Here is a 25,772-nt window from a genome sequence, read left to right on the forward strand (position 1 = left end):
TGCCCTTTATCTACTGCTATGTAACAAACCACCCCAAGTTTAGTGGCAAAAATAACCATTTTATCATGCTCCCAGATGCCGTGGGTCTGGAACTCAGGCACCACGGAAAGAGTTCATCTGAGCCCCAGTACAGTCAAGGTGGCACAAAGGGCAGGAAGCAACTTGAGACCGGGGACTGGAAGTATCGGGAGGTGCCCTCACTCATTTCTGTTGTGGGATCGCCTGCCCTCCCATGTGGCTTCTGCCCTGATTCTTGGACTTCCTCACAGCATGGTGGCAGGGGCCCAACGGACAAGAATTGGAAGCTGCCAGTTCCTTCAGCCCTGTACCCAGGACTGGCACGTGTCACTTCCATCATACTCCATTGGTCAAGATATCACAGAGGCTAGGTTCAAAGGGAAGGACACAGTCTCCGGTTCTTGATGGGAAAAATGTCAAAGACCATTACAGCCATATTTTAAATCACCACAGACTGCATCCTAGCCAAGGATGCAGCAAGGGAACAATGACGGCATGATGCAAACGATGGGAGGAATTCTGGCCTTCAAGTCTGCACTTTAAAGGCAGTTTAAAATGTAATGAGCTGTGGAGCAATAGGAACTGCTCCTAATTGCTCTAAAAGTTTATTTTTTAATGTAAGGAGCTAGAGGAAAATTCATTGCGTAGATGCAATTGTATATGGAAAAAAAATCTTTGAAAAGTGGCTGGGGTGAGGGGCGCCTGGGTGGCTCAGTTGGTTAAGTGGCTGCCTTTGGCTCAGGTCATGATCCCAGGGTCCTGATCGAGCCCCGCATCAGGCTCCTTGCTCAGCAGAGAGCCTGCTTCTCTCTCTCTCTCTGCCTTCCGCTTCCCCTGCTTGTGCGCTCTCTCTCTCTCTCTCTCTGTCAAATAAATAAATAAATAATCTTAAAAAAAAAAAAGTGGCTGGGGGGGGCCCACGAACCAGGGCTCCCTGTGGCTGGGAAGGGCCTGCTCCTCACACCTGCTCACCCATGAGAACAGTGTCCCTGAGGCTCCCCACCAGTAGGTCTAGCCCACTGCAGCCCGGGTAAGTCAGGGGGCAATGGCCAGAGTCCTATACCTGTGCCAGCTCCACTAGGACCGGTGTGTCAGCTTCAAGTTTCCCTGTGCCCAGTGCTGAGCCTGGGATGTTACTGCTTTGAGAAATTATGGTCCCTCCAAGGACCTCTTTCCATCCAAGCCAATTAAAGGATGAGGGATAGCAAAGGGACCCGGGCACTGGTGCCTCCACTGGGCATGCACATGCACAGCAGAGTGTAAAGCTGGGGCTGGGGTCACAGCAATGCCACACAAGGAATTTCCCAGGGACAACAGTGACACCAAATGCCTGTGGCCACTATGACATGCCAGCAAGACCAAGCACAGGAGGCCAGGAACCACTCTTGGCCTGATGGCAGTTTACAGTATGTGGCCCATGTTGCACACAGCAGGGCTCACCTATCCACAGGCCAAAAGACCCCGCAGTATAGCAGGGCTGGTGGAACCAGTTCACAAACCTTCTTTGGTCCTCACCCCCCCCAACCCCCTTGTTCCTGCACTCAAGCAGACAGCTCAGGGACCCACAGCATGCAGCCTGCAGCCTGCAACCTAGAGCCAGGGAGTACTTGGACAGCATTTGGACATCTACCTGTGCCTTCTGAGCAGTGCCAGACTGCCCAGCCTGCAGGATGGTGGGATAATTGGGTATCCCTGGGCGCTCCTGTGGCCACTTTATTCTCAGATGGACTCCCCATGAGTTAGAAGTCCCGTGGTCGTGGACTCCCTTTCAGATTTGCAAAGGGGAAGACGTTCACCGTGGGTAGCCCTGTGGTTGGACGGACCTAGGGCTAATACCATGGGAGTGGATAATCCTTCGTGGCCTATTCATGAGGTCCTGAGTGACTGCACAAGCCCCAGCCAGCCTGCCTGGCACCCTGGAGGTCTGGCAGGGCAGAGCCTATAGGCTCTCAGGGTGGAGGATCCGTGCCCCCAGTCCCTCCATGCCCGGGATTCATGTCCTTCTTACTGAGCCTATCGGGATTTCCAAGAGACATGTCCTAGCAGAGATCCTTGCTATAAAGTATTTACCTACAAAAAAGGGAGTGATTAATCAGCCTTGTCAGTGCTAAAGCCTGAGCTGTACTGAGATTAAGAGCTAGGATGGATCAGAAGACCCCAGTCCATGGAGCAGAATGAAACCCCAGAGGTCTCCCATTCCATGTTCCCTAGCTGCCCGGGCTAGCAGACCCAATGTGGAGGAGGCCCCAACCCCAGTGCCTGGCCCCACACTCGAATAGCCAGCATGTGGAAGCCCAGTTGCCCATACCTCAGACTTCTCTATTCTCTTCCACTGTCCCCAGATGAAAGTATCTTAGCTAGTTTTGCAAGTCAAGACAATTTACACGTACATGGACTTAAGAAGCTCTTTCTGGTATATGTAGATTTCTAGTTAACCCAGATGTTTCTAGTTGACAACCTCAGAAGCCAGTGGTACCTTGATGCTGGACAGTATGTCCTGCCTGATGAAAATGAATAACCCGCCTTAGCGTTCATTGTTGAACACCTGTCAGCCAGGTACTGCCTCCACATTCTCTCGTGCTCAAACGGCCACTGGGGCAAGTGCTGCCATTTGTAGATGAGGTGTGTCTTCCGGAAGTGGACCTCTCAGAATTGGGCCCCGTGTCCAGCAACAACACAGAGGCAGCAGTCACTCCTGGTCATGAATCAAGTGGTGGAGCAGGGGCTACCTACTACACAACCACCCTGCACTGCTCTATACTCAGGCCTGGTCCCAGGGCTGGGACATGCTCAAGAAAACCAATCCTAGCCCCCGAAGTTTGTACCTGGATCTGAAGGATGGAGTGTACCAAGTGAATAAACTGCAGAGCAAGGCAGATGGCCATGTGGTTGCATGGAGGGTGGACAAGTTCGAATAGAGGCATGAGAGGCTGGCAGCCCTGTAAGCAAGCACTAGGGAAGGGGAGGCTATCAGACCCTGGGGGCAATATTGGAGGTGGTCTATGCTAAGAAAACCAAAAGAATTTGTCAGGGATTCTAAAGGTGAACACTAGTGTCAGGCACCATATTAAGTTTTTGTAAATCTAAACAGATGCAGTTTCATATGCATTGTAAATGTGCATCCACTACTTTTATTGGTAGAAAAACACACATGATGCATCACACCATCTAATTGCCTCAGAAGGGATTAATCCACAGTTTAAAATGTTGATGGAACCTGCTAATGAAATTAAGGAGTCTTCATCAGTGACTGAAGACTCCCACTCGTAGCACAGTTTGGGTCTGTCTTTCCTACAGTTTACCTTTCCATAGGTTCTGCTGCACTAATTTCAATCTGCCAAAATGAACTATAACTTCAGGCCTCATAAATCAGAGAAGATTAAAAAATCAAATTGAAGAGGACAAGTAACTGTTTTAGAGATTTGTCTTGGACAAAAATGAAGAAACCGTTACTATGAAAATCAAAGTCCCTATTTTTTTTTTTCTTTTGGAGTGGAATAAATGTAGGAAAGAGATAATCTTCCAGCATTTCTGAAGTTAAAGAAAAAGAGCTCCTAACAAGTAGGTCTCAGGCAATTGCTTCTGAACAGTGCAAACACAGCAGAGACAAAGCCAGGTAGGTAGAAGGCATGGCTGTCCAAGCTGTTTGCAGTTCCCTGGACCACACTTCTGGTGATGACTTTGCAGTTCCCTCCTCTGCAGCAGTTTGACTCAGAACGCTTTTTCATTCAGTAATTTTTATCTAGGTTCTATCTATCAATAATTACCATATTGGAAATTAAAATTAAAATGTTTTAAAATGTTGATTCATTTTAAAATAAAATAAACCCATTACTTTTCTTTGAGATTTGAGAGAGCGAGAAAGAGAGAGAGAGCGTGCACAAGCGGGAAGGGCAGATGAAGAGAAAGAGGATACCAAACAGACTCCATGCTGAGGGTCGAGCCCAATGTGAGGCTCGATACCACAATCTGGCCAAGAGTCAGATGCCTAACCAACTGCACCATGCAAGTGTCCCAACAAACCCATTACTTATTAACATGAAAACTATTCTGAAAAACTATTTTCCAAAACTAAAAAATTTAGTGATTTAGCAGGCTGATTTTCTGATCATTATTCCATTCATTGTTCAATCATGAGTGATCAGTCTCCCTGCCCACCCCCATGCATTTTAGAGACCTAATATTTCTCATCAAACACACTACCTCCTGCACTCTAAACTGCAGCACTCTGCCTCCTTGCTTAGTCTCGTGGTGTCTTGCGATGGCATTTCTCCATCTCAGTGTCCTGTTAACATGTTTATTAATCTTTTTATCATCTGGCTTATGGGAAGATAGCTGGAATCTCATTTCTGTTTCTGCCATCCATATATTACAATACAGTTTTGGTTGCAGGATATGAAGAAAATTTAGCTTCATGTAGATATATAGTTGGAAAAGGAAGAACCTCATGGGACACCATGAAAGGGAAACCAAGGGGTCCTCGAACAAGATTTTGAGAACAGCTATTCTAGAGGCAAAAGACATTTGTCAGTCCACTTGGTTAGGGAGTTGGCCCTCAAAATGTGGGTGGAGGATAGTTCAGTTCTGAGCATAGGCCTCACCTGTTTTCAACTGTTCTCTTGCCCTGGATAGTCAGAAAGGCATGTGAAGCAGAGCCCTGCCTAACCCATTGTCTAGAGCCATTCAGCCAAGACTAGCCAATCCAGATACGTGAGAGAAACAAATGTTGCATCTTGTATGCCACCAAATTTAGGGATAGTTTGTTATGCAGCAAAAGCTGACTGACAACAAAAAGGTTGGTGATTTAAAAAATACCTCACAGATTATGGAGATTTTGAGCCAAGGTAAAAATAAAAGACTAATCTGGGCATGCACAAATTTGGTCATGGATAAATTCCCAGAAACTTTCTCTCTTTGGATTTTCCAGTGCAAAACATTGTGTCCCTGAATAAAGAAACAGTCTTTCAACATAAAATATCTCCTTTTGCCTTCATCTAGTTTACCTCAAGTTTGAGCACACCAGGCCTGTTAGCCAACTTTCCTACCCTATTCTCAGTCCTTCCCTTTGCAGAGAACCTGCCATACACACAACTCTAGAACACACAGCTCTCAAATCCTACCCCATGGCCAAATGGACCAGAAACACACACCTGACCTCAGGCCAATGGGATGGGAACCAGGACAGGCGGGGTTGGAGGACAGGGGAACTGATCCTGAAGGCTCCTGGTCCCCAGCTCCCACCACCAGCCACTCCCCTTGAAACTACCCATTCTTTTACCCATTCCTCCTTTGTCACTGGAGTGAGTTTGGTTTTTATAATCAAAAAAGTCTAAACTAGATTTGAATGGCTTTAACTAATGCTCTATCAAAGACTATTTTTTGGTTGTAGCACATCCACCAGTGCTAGTCTAACCAGATAAGAAAGTTCAGTTTACATTTTTATGACAGATGTTTTATTCATAGGGAATTAAAATTTAGGTATATACAGGACACAAACATTATATATAGTATACTTTCTATGATAGATACTGCTCACAGAAAGGCCTCAATTCAAGTTACATACTGCATATGCTAAAATGTGCACCTGGGGAGAAGAGGGAGACCAATGGCCTTTTTGTTTTGATTTTGGTTTAAATAACCTCTAGATGCATTTAAGTAATACTAATCATTTAATGTTCAAAAAACTTTTAATAAACAAATTCAGGGTAATATTAATTGAAATATTTATAATACGATTTAATCATTACACAGTATTTCCAATGTACAATCAAGACAATGCACAACACTTGAAAAGAAGAAAAAAGAAAAAAAAAAACAATCTATTGCACCCACAAGTAAAAAGGCTTTTTATTCATTTTGGGGATGCTGCAATTCAGTATTTATATAAACATTTACACATTGTAGTAAACACAGAAGTCCTACATGTAATGCAGCATTATGGGTAAGACCCTCTTAAGTCTCAAAAATAAATGTTAGTGTCCACATAGTGCCCCACATGCAAGGCTGATTTTCTGATCATTATTCCATTCATTGTTCAATCATGAGTGATCAGTCTCCCTGCCCACCCCCATGCATTTTAGAGACCTAATATTTCTCATCAAACACACTACCTCCTGCACTCTAAACTGCAGCACTCTGCCTCCTTGCTTAGTCTCGTGGTGTCTTGCGATGGCATTTCTCCATCTCAGTGTCCTGTTAAATAATCCTGCGTAGAGTCTGAAGCAAATGAATCCACATCCTCATTCTCTGAGTCGTCACTGCTGTCATCGGCAGCTGGCTCTCCTGTAAGGGCTATGCGAGCATAATCATCTGTGTCTATCGATTTGCAAAAGTGGATGGCATATTTCAGTTTCTCCTCCAGCACCTGCTTACAGGAATATCTAGGCAACTTCAGCAAAAAGAAGCAAGTGTAGGACTCAGGAAGGAAGTGGTCAGGAGGGTTGTATTTATCCAATACCTATTGATGAAAAAATGTTAAGTAATCAGAGACTACGTACAAGGACAGGTGGAACTGTTAATCTATTTTACTATGTTCATTAGACTCTTGACTCTCACAAAAATCATAATATTTTTGGCTAAGAATAACCAAGTACAGAAAACAAATACTCTAGCCCATTTTAGAAATCAAAAGGAGCAACTCTATAATTCCTAGGACTTACAGTCAAAAATAGCAACTGGCTACTGTGGCAATTACTTTTGACAAATCAGTGCTATGAACAGGGTCTGGCACAAGGCAAGCAGAGGACGTGGGCTCAGCACACACCTACCTGGGGAATTCTCCTTAAACCCATTAGCCCCTTTCAACTACTATAGATAAACACTATGAAGCCAGCAAGAACTGTGGACCCAGGAATTATGTACTTTGGGAGAGAAAAACTACATGTTGCTCTCAAAGATCTCTCTGACAAATGACTACTATTTCACCCCCAGGCAAAGACTGGAGTCAGGCTGTGCTCAGGAAGGAGCCCATCCCCAAATCCTTTCAAACATGCAGGGAGAATGGACCCTCCACCCCAATCTGCCCCTCCAAGGAAGTCCACCATCCCCTCAGTATTGCTACCTGGAAAGTCATACCTGTTGCCTCAGGGTAGAGGAGGGAGAGGGGGGTTAATTAACTTCACCCATGACTCAGCAGATAAACAAAGCCTGTTTCTGACCATTGAACCACAGAGTTATAAATCAAAGAAGACTCTTGTTCTCAATCTGATGGGTGCTCTTATTTTTCCCAGTAAGCAACATTACTTAATTTACCTAATTCAACAAGAGAATCAAATACATCCTTTAAATGACATGTGTGCTCAAAATCTCAAATATGCTGACATAATAGCAATACCTTCTGGTGGTGGCCATATAAATTTTCCAGAAGTAGAAAGTGAGACCTAAGACGTATAGTCATAAAATTTTGAGTGATCAAATCAAAGAAGTTGGGAGTGCTTTTTATTACTGTTTCCAGGAAGAAGGAAAAACCACAAACATGAGAGTCCCATTTTCTAATCTGCTGTAGGATCATGTGCAAGGAGCATGCCCCCAGAGCTGACACCATAAGATATGCAGGAACCGCACCTGGATGACGAAGTCTCTGCCCCGGAAGTCGGCGATGGTCCTGGGCAGTCTTGTCCGGCCCCACACAAAGCGAAGGAAGAGGGAACGCTCTGTGTTAGAGAAGGACTCCATCACCTCCCAGAACCACTGGATCAGGGATGCAGAAGGCTCGATTCCTTTGTATGTTGCCACTGACTTTAAGAGATGCAGAGGGATATCTGGGCTGCCACATACCTGCAGAGGGACATACCATCAGGGCTGGCTGACACTTCTGACTTTTCACTTCAGTATAGAGTCAATCACTCTTTCTACCAAGGCTTGTTTCAGGCAGGACGTGTGTGAGAGCCAGAGTGGACAGTTGGGGGGACGGGTCCCATGTGTTCAGGTGGATGTGCACTTGACCCTGTGCTCCACCCTGGTGTGGGACAGGGGGCTGCAAGGGGAGGAAGGACACAGGCAGGGAACACCCACTTTTCAAACATGTTTTCACTTCATCCACCAGGCATGAGCATAATTCAGATGTAAATTAAGTGCAAGATTTAACCAAGAAGTTAACTAGTGGCACTGATTTGGTGGCTCGATATGCAAAAGGCAGTTCTAGGGCAGCAGCACTCAGGGGCGTACCATTGTCTCCAATTCATATCCAGTGAACAGAGAAAGAAGGGGGACAGGAACGACTCGGGCCATTCCCTCCCGAACGGCAGCCACCTGCTCATCAAATTCATGGAGTCTGAAAGAAAAAACTCACTTTGCATTTCTGTCTTTGGTAACGTAGATCTTGTCCTGCTCATACCAAGCCTTACCACACAGATGACCAAGGCATGTACCTTATAAAAATGGCATCACAGAGCTTCTCACATACTGAGTTCACCTACACTGGCACATAGAAGATAATCTTAAAAACTACCTACAGCTTCCAAGACACAATTCCTAATATTTATTGCACACCCAGGAAGGAGCCAGAATTAGATGTGCATAATCAGAGAACCAGGCTCCACAGCACCCACAGTAAGAACCCTCTGGAAGCAAATGCTGTGTTCAGGGCCTTCATGACTGGTGAGTTAGGGCATAAGGCAGAAATGAACACAAAGGGACAGCACAGCACACTTGCCGGGACCACCCACAACCAGAACTCAGCAAGCAAAGCCCACCCAATGTGCAATCTCACCAAGTACCTGGCCAGGTGTTTCTGGAGAACAAGGTCCACTGTGTGGACTTGTAATGTCAGGTGGAAGCAGCAAGGAGCAGCAGAAGCGAGATGGATGGCGTTGCTGACCTGCCGCACAGCAACCATGCGGAATGCTGGTGTGAGGGCCAGGCAGGGGTGGGACCACCCCTGACACCCTGCTGCCCAGGAGAGTTCACAGACCACAGAGGGGCACCCACAGCTCCTGTGACTTCTGCCGGGACAGCTCCCCAAACAGGACAATTCTATCCACCTTGGTTTTCTAGTCAGAGCCAGGAATCTCAGGCAAGAATAATGAATACTCTGACTTGGAGTACAAAATAAGCTTTGATGACTACAGATCAGCAATCGTTGGAACCAAGTCCACTAGCATTTTACTGTATGGTATTTCTGAAAAATGCAGCCATCCAAGCAAACTATTTCCTATTTTTGCTATTTACTGAATCAAAACAATGGAAGGCAGATGACCCCACCTGTAGTTTATTGCCAGCCGGACATACTCTGCACGGTTGTCCAGGGTGATGTGTGTGTACTTGGAGCTCAGCTGGATGTCCTGGCCACTTGCACTTGGCACAGTGAAGGGCAGGCTCATGGCCTCAAACTCCTCTGAGGTGGCTTCATTGTCACGGATGTACATGAGCCCAGGTATAAAATCTTTATCAACCTTTTAAGGGAAAAAACAGAGCCCACATGTCAAGTCAGGGTCTTTACCACACTTCTGACTGCAGTTCACACCTGAGGTGTTCAGCCACGAGGGGGTCTCAGTCTGCACCAGGCATACCTCAAGGCTGCTGGTGCATTATACATGCCAGGAAATAAGAGATCGGCAGTGAGAAAGTACTTCACACAGGGAGCTGAGGAAAGAGATTGTAATTCCAGGAAGTCCTTAAAATTAACCACTAAGAGAGCAACAGCCACTGGTTGGAGATGGATCCTGCCCTACAGTCATGGTACCAAGGGAAGTATGGCCAGAGGGAAGATGCTGGCTGTGGTCGGCCAGTCATGTCTCCCCACCTGAAAGCCAAAGCCGCCACCCAGCCACTCTCAAGCTCTGCTCCTCCACAGGAAAATTGGTGAACTTCCTTACCTGACAAGATTTAAAGTTGCAAAGCATCACAAAACAGATGGGTCTATCAAGTTCTAGAAGCAAACTGGCCTAACATCCAGACCTTCTTTGCTACTAGAAGGTAGTCTGCAGCCAGGGGCGCCCCCTGCACTCTGTACCAGGCACACTAGGCGTCACATTTCCCCATCCCCGCCTTCCTGGTGGTTACCTCACTGAGGTCTGCAATGGTGAGGCTCATCCCAGCCAGCTGCTTCCAGACAGGCTCGGCCAGGTTGAGGCTCAGGGGACTCCCAGTCCGGATAGCGATGCCCAGTAACACACCTGCTCATTCAAGGCAGAAGTAACAGGAGATACTTGAAATCAATGATAAAACATACAGTTCAATCAACACCACAGAATAGCTCTACACTGGACCTCAGTGCCTTCTAAACCAATGTTACCCAAATTCGTGGAGACAGGTCCATCCTTAAAACATCTGTCCTATTCTAAATTCAGTGTTTCCTTTTGTACCTATGGGCCTAGTTTCTAACTCTTCCCTTTCTACCAATAGGTATAAGCCACACAGAGGTCAGTTTCCATTCCTTTGATGGCAAAACAAAAAGATGGAGTTTCTCAAGGAAGGTGGGTGTAGTACCTGGAGAGGTACAGGCAGCAACAGGAGCACTCAGCACAGATACTTATTGGAATAGGAGGGAGGGACTGAACAACTACCAAAACCCCTCAGATCTGATCCCAAGTTTCAGATACATTTAAGCTACAGAAACATGGTATTTCAGATATTCTGTGTGTCAGACACTTTCTGGCCCTTAGCACCCAGCCACTCACTGATGTTTGGGCTCTGCATGTCCCTGCACCTGCACACTGAAAAAGCTAAACCAAACACTCAAAGTATTTGTCATTCCCAAGACAGAGTAGACATTAAGTAACTGGGGCCTCATGCCCGTGCAAGAAGGCCCACCCAGAAAGCGGAACATGTTGGTGTGCACAGGCGCCCTGGCGGCAGGGCTGAACAGGTAGCAGTCGCGGTTGGCCCCTGACTCGTCTCTCCCATTGGGTGTCACGATCAGAAGCGGGGTGAGTCCATTCTGCAGTTCTTCACAGATCTCAGCTATGGACTCACTGTAGCCTCCACCACAGTCATCCACAGATTCACCTTGAGGGAAAGGAGAGTCAGCAACTCATAGTCACGCCAGCCAAGCCCTGCAAGGTGCAGCTAGATGGACTTCTCAGCTCTCCTTGTAATGCCCACTGCACTAGTGTCTGTGCTCAGAACTGCCAACCCTCAGGACCATGGACCTGCCAGCGCATGCAAGTTCTCACCCACAAACTTGACTTTCCAGACGCGGTGGGGGAGGAGGAGGCTGTCGGGACTAAACGAGCTCATCTTAGCACACATCTGCCCAAAGACAGACTTGGTCCCATCAGGGCCTGCTAGGCCACCTTTACTCCTTGAACGTTTGACCTAGAGATGAGAAAAGAAATAAGTATGAAGCAGCAACAGCAGCAGAAAGCACACAACTACTATCTTCCGCAGCCCTGGGACATCTGTGGCAACAATGAGCCCTACAGCCATTTGCCCCCTTATTATCCTTTATTCCTCTACCCTGGTCCCCAGGGTACAAGTCCAGCCAGCACTCTGCCGCTGGACCTAAAGAGCTGTCATGAGTGGAGCCCACAGACAGCAGCATTCAGATGCTGCTGCAATCACCCAACAAAACAAAGCAAAACCCACAGAAAACGTGTGCATAATCAGAGAACCAGGCTCCACAGCACCCACAGTAAGAACCCTCTGGAGGCAAATACTGTGTTCAGGGCCTTCATGACTGGTGAGTTAGGGCATAAGGCAGAAATGAACACAAAGGGACAGCACAGCACACTTGCCGGGACCACCCACAACCAGAACTCAGCAAGCAAAGCCCACCCAATGTGCAATCTCACCAAGTACCTGGCCAGGTGTTTTGAGGCTGAAGAGCTTCTAGACTAAGCCTCATTTCTCTCTGACGGCTCCTCTTCCTCCCTCCTGCACACAAACCCTCTGAGCACCTCAAAGACTGGTCTCACACTCCTTTCCCCTCACTGGACACCACAGGTTTACTTGCTCAGGCCTCACACACAGGATGCCCGCTGGACGGCTGTGCCAATGGAAGCTCTGCTCTAATCATGGGAGACATGGCCCCTGCTCCCCCGAGTGCATGCAGCATGTTGCCACAGCACATCACCCCTCAGGACTGGTGGTATCTGAGTAAACAGTCCCTCAAGAAATCACAGACCTCGGTTGGCCATTCACACAGGGTGGTGGCAGCCCATGTGGTCAGGAACTACAGTATGATTCATCCTCACACTTCATAATTTTAACCAGGGCCAACCACTTTACCACAATGCCTCAGCCTCCATGAATAAGATGCCAGGAACTCCAAAAGCAGCCCTCCTTGGCAGACTATCAGGACTCTGAGCTTCAAATAAAATGGCTGAGACCAAACCTGGAGGCACCACCAGAGTGGAACCTTCCTCCCTTCCCTTTACTCATCTGAATGTATCCTACTCCAACCCTTGGGGTCACTGCATCTCCCCCAAGTACAATCACTTTTTCTACCTGTATTTCTAACCCTAAGCTAAGATTTTCAAACAGATCAGACCAAGAGCCCTCAAGGCCCTCACCTGGTGTGGACTCAGTAACCCTGCAGTTTTGTAGGCTACATAGTGCTTCAGAATCACCTGAGAAGCTCAGTCTAAAATAATGGCAAAATGAAAAGTTAAGGAAAAAAATGTTCATGAAAATGCACTTTTCTGTTGCCTCCTCCAACTAAACTCTCACAATCCTTAACTTCTTAGTAAGTTCTAGGGTGAGTTTAAATAGCTAATTCTCACACACAAATAATCATAAACAAGACTTACAAATAATGACAATAATGATAATAGCTTCCTATGGAACGAAATGTTCTTTGTGCCACACATTTGACTGTATGTTCACAAATGTGATTTCATTTAAATCTCACAGCAGTTCTTCAAGGTACCCAACATCCCTGGAGGAAACTGAGCTACAGAAAGAAGAGGGATGTGTCCACCCATGAGAAACAAGATGCAGACCGAGCTTCCCACTCTGATGAATGTCACATCACCTCCATTTACAATACCGATTAACAGAGACTGATGCTCTTGGCTCCTCTGAAGGAAATGGCTATGAGAACACAGCTATGACTCTGCAAGGACAGGCACCTATGTACCTGTGGCTACTTCTGGACAGTAGGAATGTAAGTCATTTTAATTACCTTTAATCTGAATTTTCCAAATTTTCAGAAATGAGCATGCTCATTAATTCTGCAATAAATTTTAAATTAAAAATGTTTATGTACACTGACTTTCAGATTCTGTTATAAAACTAAATTATATTCAAACAAACAAAGAAAAACCCTCCAGGAACATGCCTATGTTTTGGTGTCTCTAGAACACTTTGCAGACAGTATGAGAATATCTACAATGGCACTCCCATGGGAGAAGGCTGATGCCAACAGCAACCTGTAGCCACAGGACAGCTGACACCACTTTTCTGGATCAACTGGTATGTTGAGCTCAACTCAAGATGAATGGAATACCTCCCACTCTCACCCCCTATTTGTACAATTCTATGTCCATCTTTGTGGAAGATCTTTCTAGCTTCAGGAGGGAAGTATGAAATCTGAACTGAAGAGGACCTAACTCTGGTACCAGAGGGCCACTAGGTATACTGGAGTATGAAATATGAAGTATGAAATATGAACTGAGTACGAATACTCATATGAGTATGAAATAGTATGAAGTATGAAATCTGAGCTGAAGAGGACCTAACTCTGGTACCAGAGGGCCACTAGGTATACTGGAGCAGCCATGGCATGCTGCACTGAACGTTGTTTATGTGCATTTTTAAAATGCTAATATGAATTTGTCCTTTATCCATTCTATTTTTCAAACATGTACTGAACATTTTCATAACATAAGGCACTGTGCTGGAACATAAAGACAAGAAGGAAAGAGGTATTCAAACATGATGAACCCAAAATCTGAGATAAGAGAAAGACAGGAAAGACATGCCTAACTTGGGTTCCAGGTCACCGTGGCTCAATGATGCCAAAAGCCCCAGATTTGAATACCCGTATTAGGCCGCTGGCCCTGACCAGGCACCTCTGTGTGTGGGTGGGGCAGGCATATGATCTAGGAATGCCCAACCATCTGTGTTAGTTGAGCTTTCCTCACTTACAAACTTCAGTGTTTAAGACCTAATAACGTAAAACAAACCAAAATGATCCTCCAAGGTGGGGAAATAAAACCTTTTTTTATGAACCTAATTAAACAGCCCATTTGTTTGTAGAGTGGGCTGACTGACCTCCAGCTTAGCATTAACAAGTCTGACGTCAGTGAAGGGACTACTTCCATCAGTGTGGTCACATGTATTCTCCAACAAATGACAAGAGTTTGTGTCTTAATTCAAAATGCCCCCAAGAACAACTCTGGAGAAACATCTAGTCATGCAACCAACATCAGGGTAAAAATCATGTGTTAATATAAAGGAACAAAGAATTTGTTCTTTGTAACTCTGTTTCTGTTCCAAGAAGCGGGACCATTTCATTTGCATGTTAAATGTCAAGTGCACACAATATCATAATCAGTGCTGGAGTTCTCTTGTTTTTAGTTAATTTTTTAAACTGTAAGTTTATCTACACTTGGCAGCAGGATTAATTCAGAGATGGCCTACTTTTCATTTCTCCAATTATTATAGAACAGTATTAGTGATTCTGGTCTACTAAGAATGCAAAGAAAGCTTTCAGAGCCAGAAAGGGTGTGAGGCTGGTAAGAACAGGAATTGTCCCCACATACAATTTGATGTATGGAGAGCCTCTGACTGGCCCTGCTTCTCAGAAACTAACACAAGGAGGGCAACTGAAGACACATTTGTAGTTGGGGCTGTGCTGAGAAGCCCTGCTATATCCCAGAAAAGTGGGCACAGCTTTCTAGCCCCCTGCAGAGAAATCTGACAGAGAAAACGAAGAGAACATGGGGTAGGTGGTCAGCAAAAATAATCCCACAGTCCCACTGTAGGGCAAGGAGAGGTGCTTACAATGTAGTAAGGGGAAAAAAACAGCAAGTTACAAAAGAGAGGCATCCAGTTTCAATTATGACAAACATACAAACACACCTCCAAATGTCAGTAGTAATCACTATGTGGTGGAAGTATGGTCCTTTTTACTTTTCCCTCTTTGCTTATCTGTATGCATTCTTCTGGATTATCTGAAACAAATCTTTCTTACTTCTGTTACAAAGAAAACAATTTACATTCCCAACTCGAAGCCTCGGCACCACAGGACATCACAGACAGGTGGCACCTTACTCTCTAAAGCAAGGGCACATGAGAAAGCTCTTCCCCCAAGCTGTGGGGGGCCATGACTCCCAACCACGAAACCATCCCATCTGAGAAGTGTCAGACTAGGAACAATTTCCACTTGTTACCTGAATCCGGTTCAGCTCTACCACAGGACCATGCTGGCGATCTCGCACCATAGTTGCTTGTACTACTTTTCGGAAAGCTGCCTCCTAAAACATAACACATGGACAAAATTTAGAATCTGCTATAGGAAATATTATAAATCATATATAAATCATGTCATAGTTTTGTTTTAAATATCCATTCTATTTTTCAAACATGTACTGAACATTTTTGTAACATAAGGCACTGTGCTAGAACATAAAGACAAGAAGGATAAATAATAGATAAATCATGTCATAGTTTTGTTTTAAATATCCTTTCCTAAAAGTCAAATTTTATTTTTTTCTTTTTATTAAGTTCAATTAGCCAACATTAGTTTTTGATACAGTGTTCAATGATTCATTAGTTGCATATGACACCCAGTGCTTATCCCATCACATGCCCTCCTTAATACCCATCCCCCGGTTACCCCATCCCCCCACTCCCTCACTTCTGCAACCCTCAGTTTGTTTCCTGGAATCCAGAGTCTCTCATGGTTTGTCTCCCTCTCTGATTTCTTCCCATTTGGTTTTCCTTCCCTTCCCCCATGGTCCTCCATGCTATTCCTTATGTTCCACATATGAGTGAAACCATATAATTGTCTTTCACTGCTTGACTTATTTCACTTAGCATAATTCCCTCCAGTTCCATCCATGTCGATGCAAATGGTAGGTACTCATCCTTTCTGATGGCTGAGTAATATTCCAAAAAGTTAAATTTTCTTAACAGTAACTACAAACTCTTTTTGAATCGTGAGGTGGTATTGGGGGCACAGCCTGGAACCCACACACAAACCTATGCAGAAGCCCACCATCTGGAGGCAAGAGGAGCCCACCACACTCTGGGAACAGAGTGGGGAGGGCCAGAGACTGGCACATGTCTGCTCTGACTTAGGACAGAGGCCAGGCCCAGAGGATTGACTAGAAAACCAAGGGCTCCCGGACAAACCACAAGCCCACGAGTGGCAGGACTGACATTAAACACTATGCCTCAGTGTCATGGTCCTGACAAAACCACAAAACAGCAGGTGGGCCAGGGAGTCCTGTAGGTCACGCAAGGCTTGGGTTGAGGATGGGGAGACCAATGAAGGAGGGAGCATAGAGACACCATACACTGAAAGAAACCTGGGATACCCAGGGCAAGACAGCAAGAAAAGAGAGTGGGGCCCAATGTCACCCAGGTAAAGGCAGGCCTGTCATGCTCATACGGACTAGGGCACAGGCAGCAGCAGTGGGGACAGGAGTAGGGAAGGAGACTCAAGAGACTTAAAGGAGGTAGGATCAGTGGGAGTCCCAGGTCTCTGCCAAATGGATGACCCTGCCCTTGTCCAGAGACGGGGTTGCTGGGGGAGCACAAGGTATCTGCAACAGGGTCTAGGTCCCTCTCCCAGGTCAGAACTCCAACCTCTGACAGCAGGAAGGGCAAGAGCCCTAAGCAGCCCAAGGAGGGACCTCAGACGTAAAAAAGATCAAGTGAGGGTGTCAGAGAGACAACCAGCCCACAGAGGCGAACCCATCACAGCACACAGGAGCTCACAGAGGTACACCCCTCACCACGCATGCACCCTTATATAACACTTACCACCTACTTTTGCCCTCCACCCTGTCTAACCTCTGCTTTACTAACTGCTCAGCACAGAACCAAGGGCAGTTCCTCCTCCACAGGAACATGCATTTCTCTTCTCTGAATGGCCTCACCCAGCCTTGCTCTCCTATGGTGCTCTCTCACTTCTGTGCTCTGAATTGCATCCTGGTAATAACTCTCCATGGTCACAAACAAACAACAACCACTCCCCAAATTTTCCAGCAGATATGATCCTTTCCTACCCAGGACCAGAACAGAGGCCGGTTACACATTCCCTGCCACTGAGGGTACCTGCTGGACTCCCTCAGCACTCCGGCTGTCCCACCCCTGTGCTCACAGCCTGCAGAACACTCATGCAGTCCGTGTGGAGCACATCATGCCTCTCACTTGGTTTTCTCCCTATGAGGGAAGGTTTTTTCCCCCTAGCTGCCAATTATCACCTCTACTCTGACAGATAAAAAAAAAATGGTAAAAGGGATCAAATTTCCTACTTTTTATTATTAGAAAATGGCTGAAGTTTCATATCTACGTTCATATCAGTGTTACCCACACACTTTTTCTTGTTCCCCACCATCAGAGAGATGTTACCATTACCACAATCCTTATCAGTGTCCACTTGTCACTAAGCCACACATGAAAATAAAACGTGTGGAGATGCCTGGGGGGCTGGGTTAAGCGTATGCCTTGGGCTCAGGACATGATCCCAGGGTCCTAGGATCAAGTCCCGCATCAGACTCCCTGCTCGGCGGGGAGCCTGCTTCTCCCCCTGCCTGCCACTCCCCCTGCGCACTCTCACTCTCTCTCTCTCTGACAAATAAATAAAATCTTTAAAAAAAGAAAATGTGGGGGCGCCTGGGTGGCTCAGTCGTTAGGCGTCTGCCTTCGGCTCAGGTCATGATCCCAGGGTCCTGGGATCGAGCCCGAGGGTCCTGGGATCGAGCCCGATGCTCCTGGGATCGAGCCCGCATTGGGCTCCCTGCTCCGCGGGAAGCCTGCTTCTCCCTCTCCCACTCCCCCTGCTTGTGTTCCCTCTCTCGCTGTGTCTCTGTCAAATGAATAAATAAAATCTTAAAAAAAAAGAAAAGAAAAGAAAAGAAAATGTGTGTACCAGTCCCCTTCAGCTAAGTGCAAACAAAGCCAATCCTAAGGAAAAAAAAATCTGCTTGGACAGGGCTCCAAAACATCTAGATTTTATTATCATTAAAAATATATATATATGGGGCACCTGGGTCTCAGTCAGTTGAGCGTCTAACTCTTGGTTTCGGCTCAGGTCATGATCTCATGGGATCAAGCCCTGCATCAGGCTCCATGCTCAGCAGGGAATCTGCTTGAGAGTCTCTCCCTCTGACTCCTCCCCCACTTGCATGCGTGGGCGCTCTCTCTCTAATAAATAAATAAATCTTAAAAAAAATAAAATAAAAATAAGCGGTGCTTGGGTGGCTCAGTCAGTTAAGTGTCTGCCTTCGGCTCAGGTCATGATCCCAGGGTCCTGGGACTGAGTCCCACATCGGGTTCCCTGCTGAGAAGCCTGCTTCTCCCTCTGCCTGCCATGACCCCTACTTGTGCACTCTCTCTCTGTCAAATAAATAAATAAAAATCTTTTTTAAAATAAAAAAACAAGAAAATTAAATTAAATTAAAATTTAAAAAGACCATAATCTTTGATAACAAAATAGGCCACAAAATAGGTCTCAGAATCAATAGACTCTTCAGAATTAGGAGCCCTCAAATCTGACCTCTATGCTTTTTTCAGCACAAATACTGCCCCTATCACACGTTGGTTCTTTTAGAACATCCTGTCAACCTGCTTGCCAGAAACTTAACTCCTGAATCAGACATCCTATTTCTAGAAAATTCAAATTATTACAAACGTCGATGGGTCAAAATCTGTCTGGTGATTTTTATGTGCCCTCATTCATGATTCTATTCACAGCCTGTTAAATTATGCTTTGACAAGGAATCTCTACATATCCTGGTACAGAACTTTCATCTAAATCATCTAGACTATCTGGCACTCTCTGCTGGACATCCCTGGGTAAGAAATTAGCTCATTTTTTCTTCCTGCTGCCAGTGGGGATTTGCTATAATGTCTCAAGGCTAGCCAAGCAGAGAACGTTGCCAAGTAGGCTTAGTTTTGCAAACCACCCCACCCTTCTGGGGAGGTGGGAAGCAGAGATTACAATAGGAAAATGCCGCACCACACTATTAATTTTTAATGTAAGCTCTAAAAGAGAAGACATTTTTGTCTGTTTTTCATTGATGCATTCTGGGCACCCAGAACAGAGCCTGGCATATAGTAGGTGCTCAATGAACATCTGCTAAATAAGCTTTATTCTGTATATTTCCAGTTTGGGAATTTTTGTTGAATTAAAATTTAGTGAAAATACCAGTTTTGCCTACAACAAAGACTGCTAAGAGTACCTTTCCCTGGGATATCAGAATTCCTCGCAGAGTGTCAAACCCCACAGAAGGCCCAAGTCCAGTTTCATCAAGAGAGCCCTCCAGGTCGAACATGGGGATACAGGGGCAGAAGAGCTCTGAGATGTGATGTAGCAGAAGCAGCCGATTCCGCAGTGCTATTATGGGGATTTCCTGCAAGTGATTGTATTCCATGGGAACCTGAAACGTTGAAACTGTATTAAGTCAACTTAGGTGTCAAATGCACAGATAACCCATAGTTTGTAGATGAATTCTGAAAATATTTTTTTCAAAAACAGAGAAGCACTGTTACTTCTGAGTCTGGCATGAATAACCTCATCGTTTTTAGAACCATATTCTGGCCAGCTTGACTGCTTGAGTCAAGTAATGTAAACCAAGTAAAATGCTAAAAAAATTAATCTATAGAAATATATTTACTAAGGAATATGTGCAGCTTGTACTATCAGAATGGTTTTGTATAGTTTGTAAGATTTAGAATGAAGGTGACACACTGATATATATAGAATGTTGGTTAATGTGAATATTAAGGTTCTTAAAAGTACTGTTTTTCACATTATGAACCAGAAATATTTTCAACGGAACACCTCTGTAAATATACAGTGGAAAATGAAGTGTGAGTGTGGCTTACATGCATAATTCAATACACAGATAGTAACTTTGTCACTACTGTACACCTCCTAGCCCCCCTGGCCCAATCACAGTACTGACCTGTGCAGGAAGCTTCCCAGCGCTGGCAGGCTTGCTGGTTGACCAGGCAAGAGTATGTGCTGAGCCACAGGCCACACGGTTGACCTTCTTACCCTGAAGGGCGGCTACCAACCGGGGCCTCTGGATGGCATTTGTAGTTCCATCTCCCAGTTGTCCCTCATCATTGTCACCCCACGTATAAACTTCTCCTAAATGAAGTGAATTTAGAACAAAAACTTGTATACTAGGGCTAATGAATGCACAACCACCAATATCTTCCCATCACAATCATACTCCCTTTAATGGGGTGCTGGTGGTTAACTGTCTGAATGTCAACTTCACGTGTGACCTACATGTCTCTAATCACAGCATCCAAAGAGGTAGCACGCTTCTCAGAACTCTTGACAGACCCTGCTGGCCAACATGCCTTTTCTAGTACTAAGCACATAACTGCAGTAGTTCTTAATCCAAATAAGTAACAGTAAAATAGATGGTAATATCCTTAATTGCCCAAGGTAATTTTTTATGTTAAATAGAGAGGAAAAAATCAGTTTTTTAAAAAACACAACCCGTTTTTAAGGGAAACACAGTTCTTCCTATAGTTGTTCATAACCTAAACATGAGATTCATCATTGATGAGAATATTTTTTAGTGTACCATGCTAAATCCCAACCATGAAATGCCACCAGAAAACTGTTCTAAGGGTAAGATCACTCGGTGACTAAAACAGAAACGAGGTTAGTTGCCATATCCACAAAGGCTCCTCAGGGAGCCACAAGCAGCACTCTGTAGAGTGTGACGCCTGCATGATCAAGGGCAATGTGCTTGTGTGCCACCTCTTCCCATTATGGACAGTTTAGTCCTAAAGTCACTGTGTGGGTGTCACAGCACAAGTAAGGAGAGAGGACTTCTCAGCAGAGGCACAACTGGATGCAGAGACTGAGAGTCCACAAATGATAAACACTTCCATATAGGGGGTGTCCCAGTGTGGGGAACTGGCCCAAGCAGACACACCAGTACCTCATGTGTGGGGGTGGCCCAGAGTGAGCAGTCACAGCCCAAGATGGGTGAGGATTCATTCAGGGGAGAGGGCAAAGGCAATGATGGGACACTGATCACATGCATGCAGAGTGACTGAATCACTGCATTAGGGATAATGAAATCCAGGATTCTCACCAAATCCTGGTGAGAAAGGAGTTAAAAGTATGGAAAGAGAGAAAACCAGAATGAACCCTGTGGTACAGAACCAGAATCTGGGGTCCAGGTGTGAATGTATGGTATTCAATATACATATATAGATACAAAAATAACATAGATACAAATTTGTATATTATTTACATATGTATTCCCTGGCTCTATCCACTCAGAAGACCTGGGAGCAGTGACATCCCAAAAGCAATGAGCACATCTATCGACCTGATCTGTCTTCTCAACACCATTCTCCTCTACAGACACCAGGACTCCTTGGGGAAATGGCCAATGCTAGGCATGGGCCATGGGGAGTCAAGAAGATAGGGTGTCTTATTGTGCCAGAAAGCAAGGAAGTAGTCAGTGAATGATACGCACACACCAGCAAATAAAGCTAGCCTAATAGGGCCAATTTGAGCATCAAAATTAGTAACAGTAACAGATTATATATAATCCATTGAAAAAATTGGGAAACCATGAGTCCCACATAGATGTAAATGAAAAAAATAATTAAACATCTGATGAGAATAAAATATCCAAAGAGAAAAGGGATATTTAAATAGTTTCAAATACTCTCCCAAATACTTATTAGTTACAATGGATGTTCATAGTGGAAAAGCCTGGCAGCCACCACCTTAATCAAGTGATTGAAGTTAACACCACCAGTAATGGGACAAAGAGAAATTGCATGTCACCTGATGAATTAAGAATGAATTAAGAACACAGCAAGAATTAAGATCAAAGATGAGGGGCGCCTGGGTGGCTCAGTCGGTTAAGCGGCTGCCTTCGGCTCAGGTCATGATCCCAGGGTCCCGGGATCAAGCCCCGTTTCGGGCTCCTGGCTCAGCGGGGAGCCTGCTTCTCCCTCTCCCTCTGCCTGCCTCTCTGCCCACTTGTGCTCTCTATCTCTCCGTCAAATAAATAAATAAAAATCTTTAAAAAAAAACAAAAAAAATCAAAGATGAGCAACTTGAATCTACTGAGGGGATATGAGACAAATTCAAATTGAGGGATGTTCTACAAAAAAGTCTATAATCTTCAAAAGTGCCACAGTCCAAAAAACTCAGGAAGACTGAAGAAGTGTCAAAGAATCATGCTCACGGTCAACTGAGGATTGTCTCAGAGTAGAGGAGACAAGAACATGTTTCAGCTAAACGTAGCCTGTGTTGTAGCATAAATGGGCGTGAAGATCAGGTGTAGTAATAACCAGGGTGCATTTCCCAAATGGACAGCCATGTTGGGATTGTTTAGTAGTGTCCCTGTTTGTAGGAAATAAACTCTCAAATGTTCAGGGTAATGGGCGTACCTGACTCTCACATGGGTAAAAAAAGTCTTTGTACTACACTTCCAGCTGTTCTCTAAGTGTGTGATTTGTTTCAAAAATTTAAAGAATGAAAATGAAGCAAATAAAAAAATGTGTTCTAAGTTCTTAAAAACTACAATATCAGTCCACAATAGGCCATAAAAATTATTTATTCATATATGAAACTCTTCCATAAATGAAACAATTGAAGGGTACAGTACATGTTCATATAATTGACCAAAGGCTTTAAAATGGAACAAAATGGGGAAATGGCCGTTTTAATGAAAGATGGTACACTAGTTTTCTATTATTTCCATAACAAATTACCAGAACTTACTGGCTTAAACAGTTCTTGCAGTTCTGTAGGTCAGAAGTCCAACATGAGTGTGACTAGGCTAACGGCTAGATATCAGCAGGCTGCATCCTTTTTGGATGCTCTGGGAGAGAGAACCCATTTCCTTGCTCACTCAGGCTGTTGGAAGAATTAAGTTTTTTGGAGGACCAAGGTCCTATTTCCTTGTGGGCTGTCAGCTGACAGCTGTTCCTAGCTTCCAGAGGTCACCCACATTCCCTTTCCTCCATCTCTGTAGCCAACAATGGTGGATCAAGACCTTCTCACACTTCGAAAAATCTCTCCCACCTCTTCTCTGTCACATCTCTTTGACTGACTCTTCTGCCTCCTTTTCTGCTGTGAAGGGTCTGTGTAATTACATTAGCCCACCTAATAATCCAGAATAATTTCCATATTGTAATGTCAGTTGATTATCAACCTTAATTCCATCTGTACAGTCCCTTTTGCCATTGGGCTGGGGTCCCCAAGAACACCTTCAGGTTTGCTGATTCATTGGGTAAACTCCCAGGCCTCAGCATACAGTCATACTCAGCTATAATTACAGTGAAAGGACACGAAGAAAAATCAGCAAAGGGAAAAGGCACATGGGGTGAAGTCCAGAGGAAACCAGGTACAAGCTTCCAATGATCCTATGCCAGTGGAGTTACAGAGGACAAGCCTAATCCTTCTAACAATGAGTTGTGACAACACATGTAAAGTGCTGTTTACCTCGGCGCCCAGGGTTTTCACTAGGGTTGTCACATGGACAGTTCTGCCTGGCACATACCCACGTTTCAGGAAACAGTTTTCAGCAGAGTCCACATTGTGCAGTTTAGGCACAGCAAGGCCTTTTGAAATTAGGGAAGGGAGGGAGCCTTCCCAAAATCCAGATTCCCAGGGGCAAGCTGAGGGACACCCTGCAAGCAGCCTTCCTAAGGACAGCAGTATCAGATGTGCTCTGTTAGCTCTTTCAAGCACAGCCGTGAAATATAACATATTCATAACTGTTAACACCAAGGACTGAAGATGACAAGAGCCAGAACTCTTCAGCAAATTCTCAGCTATAATACAACTGCTCCCCACTCCTTACAGCTGCATATATTATTCCTGAGCAGACTTCTTAGTTTTTTCTTTTTTATGTTATGTTAATCACCACATATTATATTATTAGTTTTTGACATAGTGTTCCATGATTCATTGTTTGCGTATAACATCCAGTGCTCCATGCAGTACGTGCCCTCCTTAATACCCATCACCAGGCCAACCCATCCCCCTAACACCAACCCCCTTCCCCTCTAGAACCCTCAGTTTGTTTTTCAGAGTCCAAAGTTTCTCATGGTTTGTCTCCCCATCTGATTTCCGCCCCCTTCATTCTTCCATTCCTGCTATCTTCTTCTTCTTCTTTTTTTTTTTAACATATAATGTATTACTTGTTTCAGAGGTACAGGTCTGTGATTCAACAGGATGACACAATTCACAGTGTTCACCATAGCACATACCCTCCCCAGTGTCTATCACCCAGTCACCCCATCCCTCCCACCCCCCATCACTCCAGCAACCCTCAGTTTGTTTCCTGAGTTTAAGAATTCCTCTTATCAGTGAGGTCATATGATACATGTCTTTCTCTGTTTGACTTATTTCGCTCAGTATAACACCCTCCAGTTCCATCCACGTCGTTGCAAATGGCAAGATTTCATTCCTTTTGATGGCTGCGTAATATTCTATTGTATATATATACCACTTCTTCTTTATCCATTCATCTGTCGATGGACATGTTGGCTCTTTCCACAGTTTGGCTATTGTGGACATTGCTGCTATAAACATTGGGGTGCACGTACTCCTTTGGGTCCCTACATTTGTATCCTTGGGGTAAACACCCAGCAGTGCAATTGCTGGGTCATATGGTAGCCCTAATTTCAACTTTTTGAGGAACCTCCATACTGTTTTCCAGAGTGGTTGCACCAGCTTGCATTCCCACCAACAGTGTAGGAGGGTCCCCTATCCGCATCCCCGCCAACATCTGTCGTTTCCTGACTTGTTAATTTTAGCCATTCTGACTGGTGTGAGGTGGTATCTCATTGAGGTTTTGATTTTGACTTCCCTGATGCCAAGCAACATTGAGCAATTTTTCATATGTCTGTTGGCCATTGGGATGTCTTCTTTGGAAAAATGTCTGCTCATGTCTTCTGCCCATTTCTTGATTGGATCATTTGTTCTTTGGGTGTTGAGTTTAAGAAGTTCTATATAGATTTTGGATACTAGCCCTTTATCTGATATGTCATTTGCAAATACCTTCTCCCATTCTGTCGGTTGTCTTTTGGTTTTCTTGATGAAGTCCCAATAGTTCATTTTTGCCCTTGCTTCCTTTACCTTTGGCGATGTTTCTAGGAAGAAGTTGCTGCAGCTGAGGTTGAAGAGGTTGCTGCCTGTGTTCTCATTTAAGATTTTGATGGACTCCTGTATCACATTTAGGTCTTTCAACCATTTGGAGTCTACTTTTGTGTGTGATGTAAGGAAATGGTCCAGTTTCATTCTTCTGCATATGGCTGTCCAATGTTCCCAACACCATTTGTTAAAGAGACTGTCTTTTTTCCACTGGACATTCTTTCCGAATTGTCGAAGATTAGTTGACCATAGAGTTGAGGGTCCATTTCTGGGCTCTCTATTCTGTTCCATTGATCTATGTGTCTGTTTTTGTGCCAGTACCATGCTGTCTTGATGATGACAGCTTTGTAATAGAGCTGGAAGTCCGGAATTGTGATGCCGCCAGCTTTGCTTTTCTTTTTCAACATTCCTCTGACTATGCGGGGTCTTTTCTGGTTCCATACAAATTTTAGGATTATTTGTTCCATTTCTTTGAAAAAAGTGGATGGTATTTTGATGGGGATTGCATTGAATGTGTAGATTGCTCTAGGTAGCATTGACATCTTCA

General features: G+C 44.8%; 1 protein-coding gene across 8 annotated transcripts in view; it reads right to left on the reverse strand.

Moving 5' to 3' along the window:
• Positions 1 to 5,686: 5,686 nt before the first annotated feature.
• Positions 5,687 to 25,772, reverse strand: part of HERC2 (HECT and RLD domain containing E3 ubiquitin protein ligase 2) — a 259,145-nt gene continuing 239,059 nt past the window's right edge. For 6 of the 8 annotated variants that reach the window (XM_064570045.1, XM_064570044.1, XM_064570042.1 and 3 more), the window contains 10 exons: positions 20,040 to 20,227; positions 19,314 to 19,511; positions 15,294 to 15,377; positions 11,133 to 11,274; positions 10,771 to 10,965; positions 10,021 to 10,133; positions 9,220 to 9,410; positions 8,185 to 8,290; positions 7,582 to 7,794; positions 5,687 to 6,475 (listed from right to left, as the gene is read on the reverse strand). In XM_064570045.1, coding sequence (XP_064426115.1) covers positions 6,203 to 6,475; positions 7,582 to 7,794; positions 8,185 to 8,290; positions 9,220 to 9,410; positions 10,021 to 10,133; positions 10,771 to 10,965; positions 11,133 to 11,274; positions 15,294 to 15,377; positions 19,314 to 19,511; positions 20,040 to 20,227 — 1,703 coding nt within the window. In that variant the 3' untranslated portion in view covers positions 5,687 to 6,202. Of the gene's footprint in view, positions 6,476 to 7,581; positions 7,795 to 8,184; positions 8,291 to 9,219; positions 9,411 to 10,020; positions 10,134 to 10,770; positions 10,966 to 11,132; positions 11,275 to 12,484; positions 12,542 to 14,982; positions 15,075 to 15,293; positions 15,378 to 19,313; positions 19,512 to 20,039; positions 20,228 to 25,772 lie in introns of those variants that run through there. The other 2 variants (XR_010404924.1, XR_010404925.1) reach the window with 2 other exon arrangements.

The sequence above is a fragment of the Mirounga angustirostris genome, unplaced genomic scaffold (assembly GCF_029215605.1).
Source record: "Mirounga angustirostris isolate CCGP_5_RB_7025 unplaced genomic scaffold, mMirAng1.0.hap1 SCAF_9, whole genome shotgun sequence".
NCBI classification, from domain to species: Eukaryota; Metazoa; Chordata; class Mammalia; order Carnivora; family Phocidae; genus Mirounga; species Mirounga angustirostris.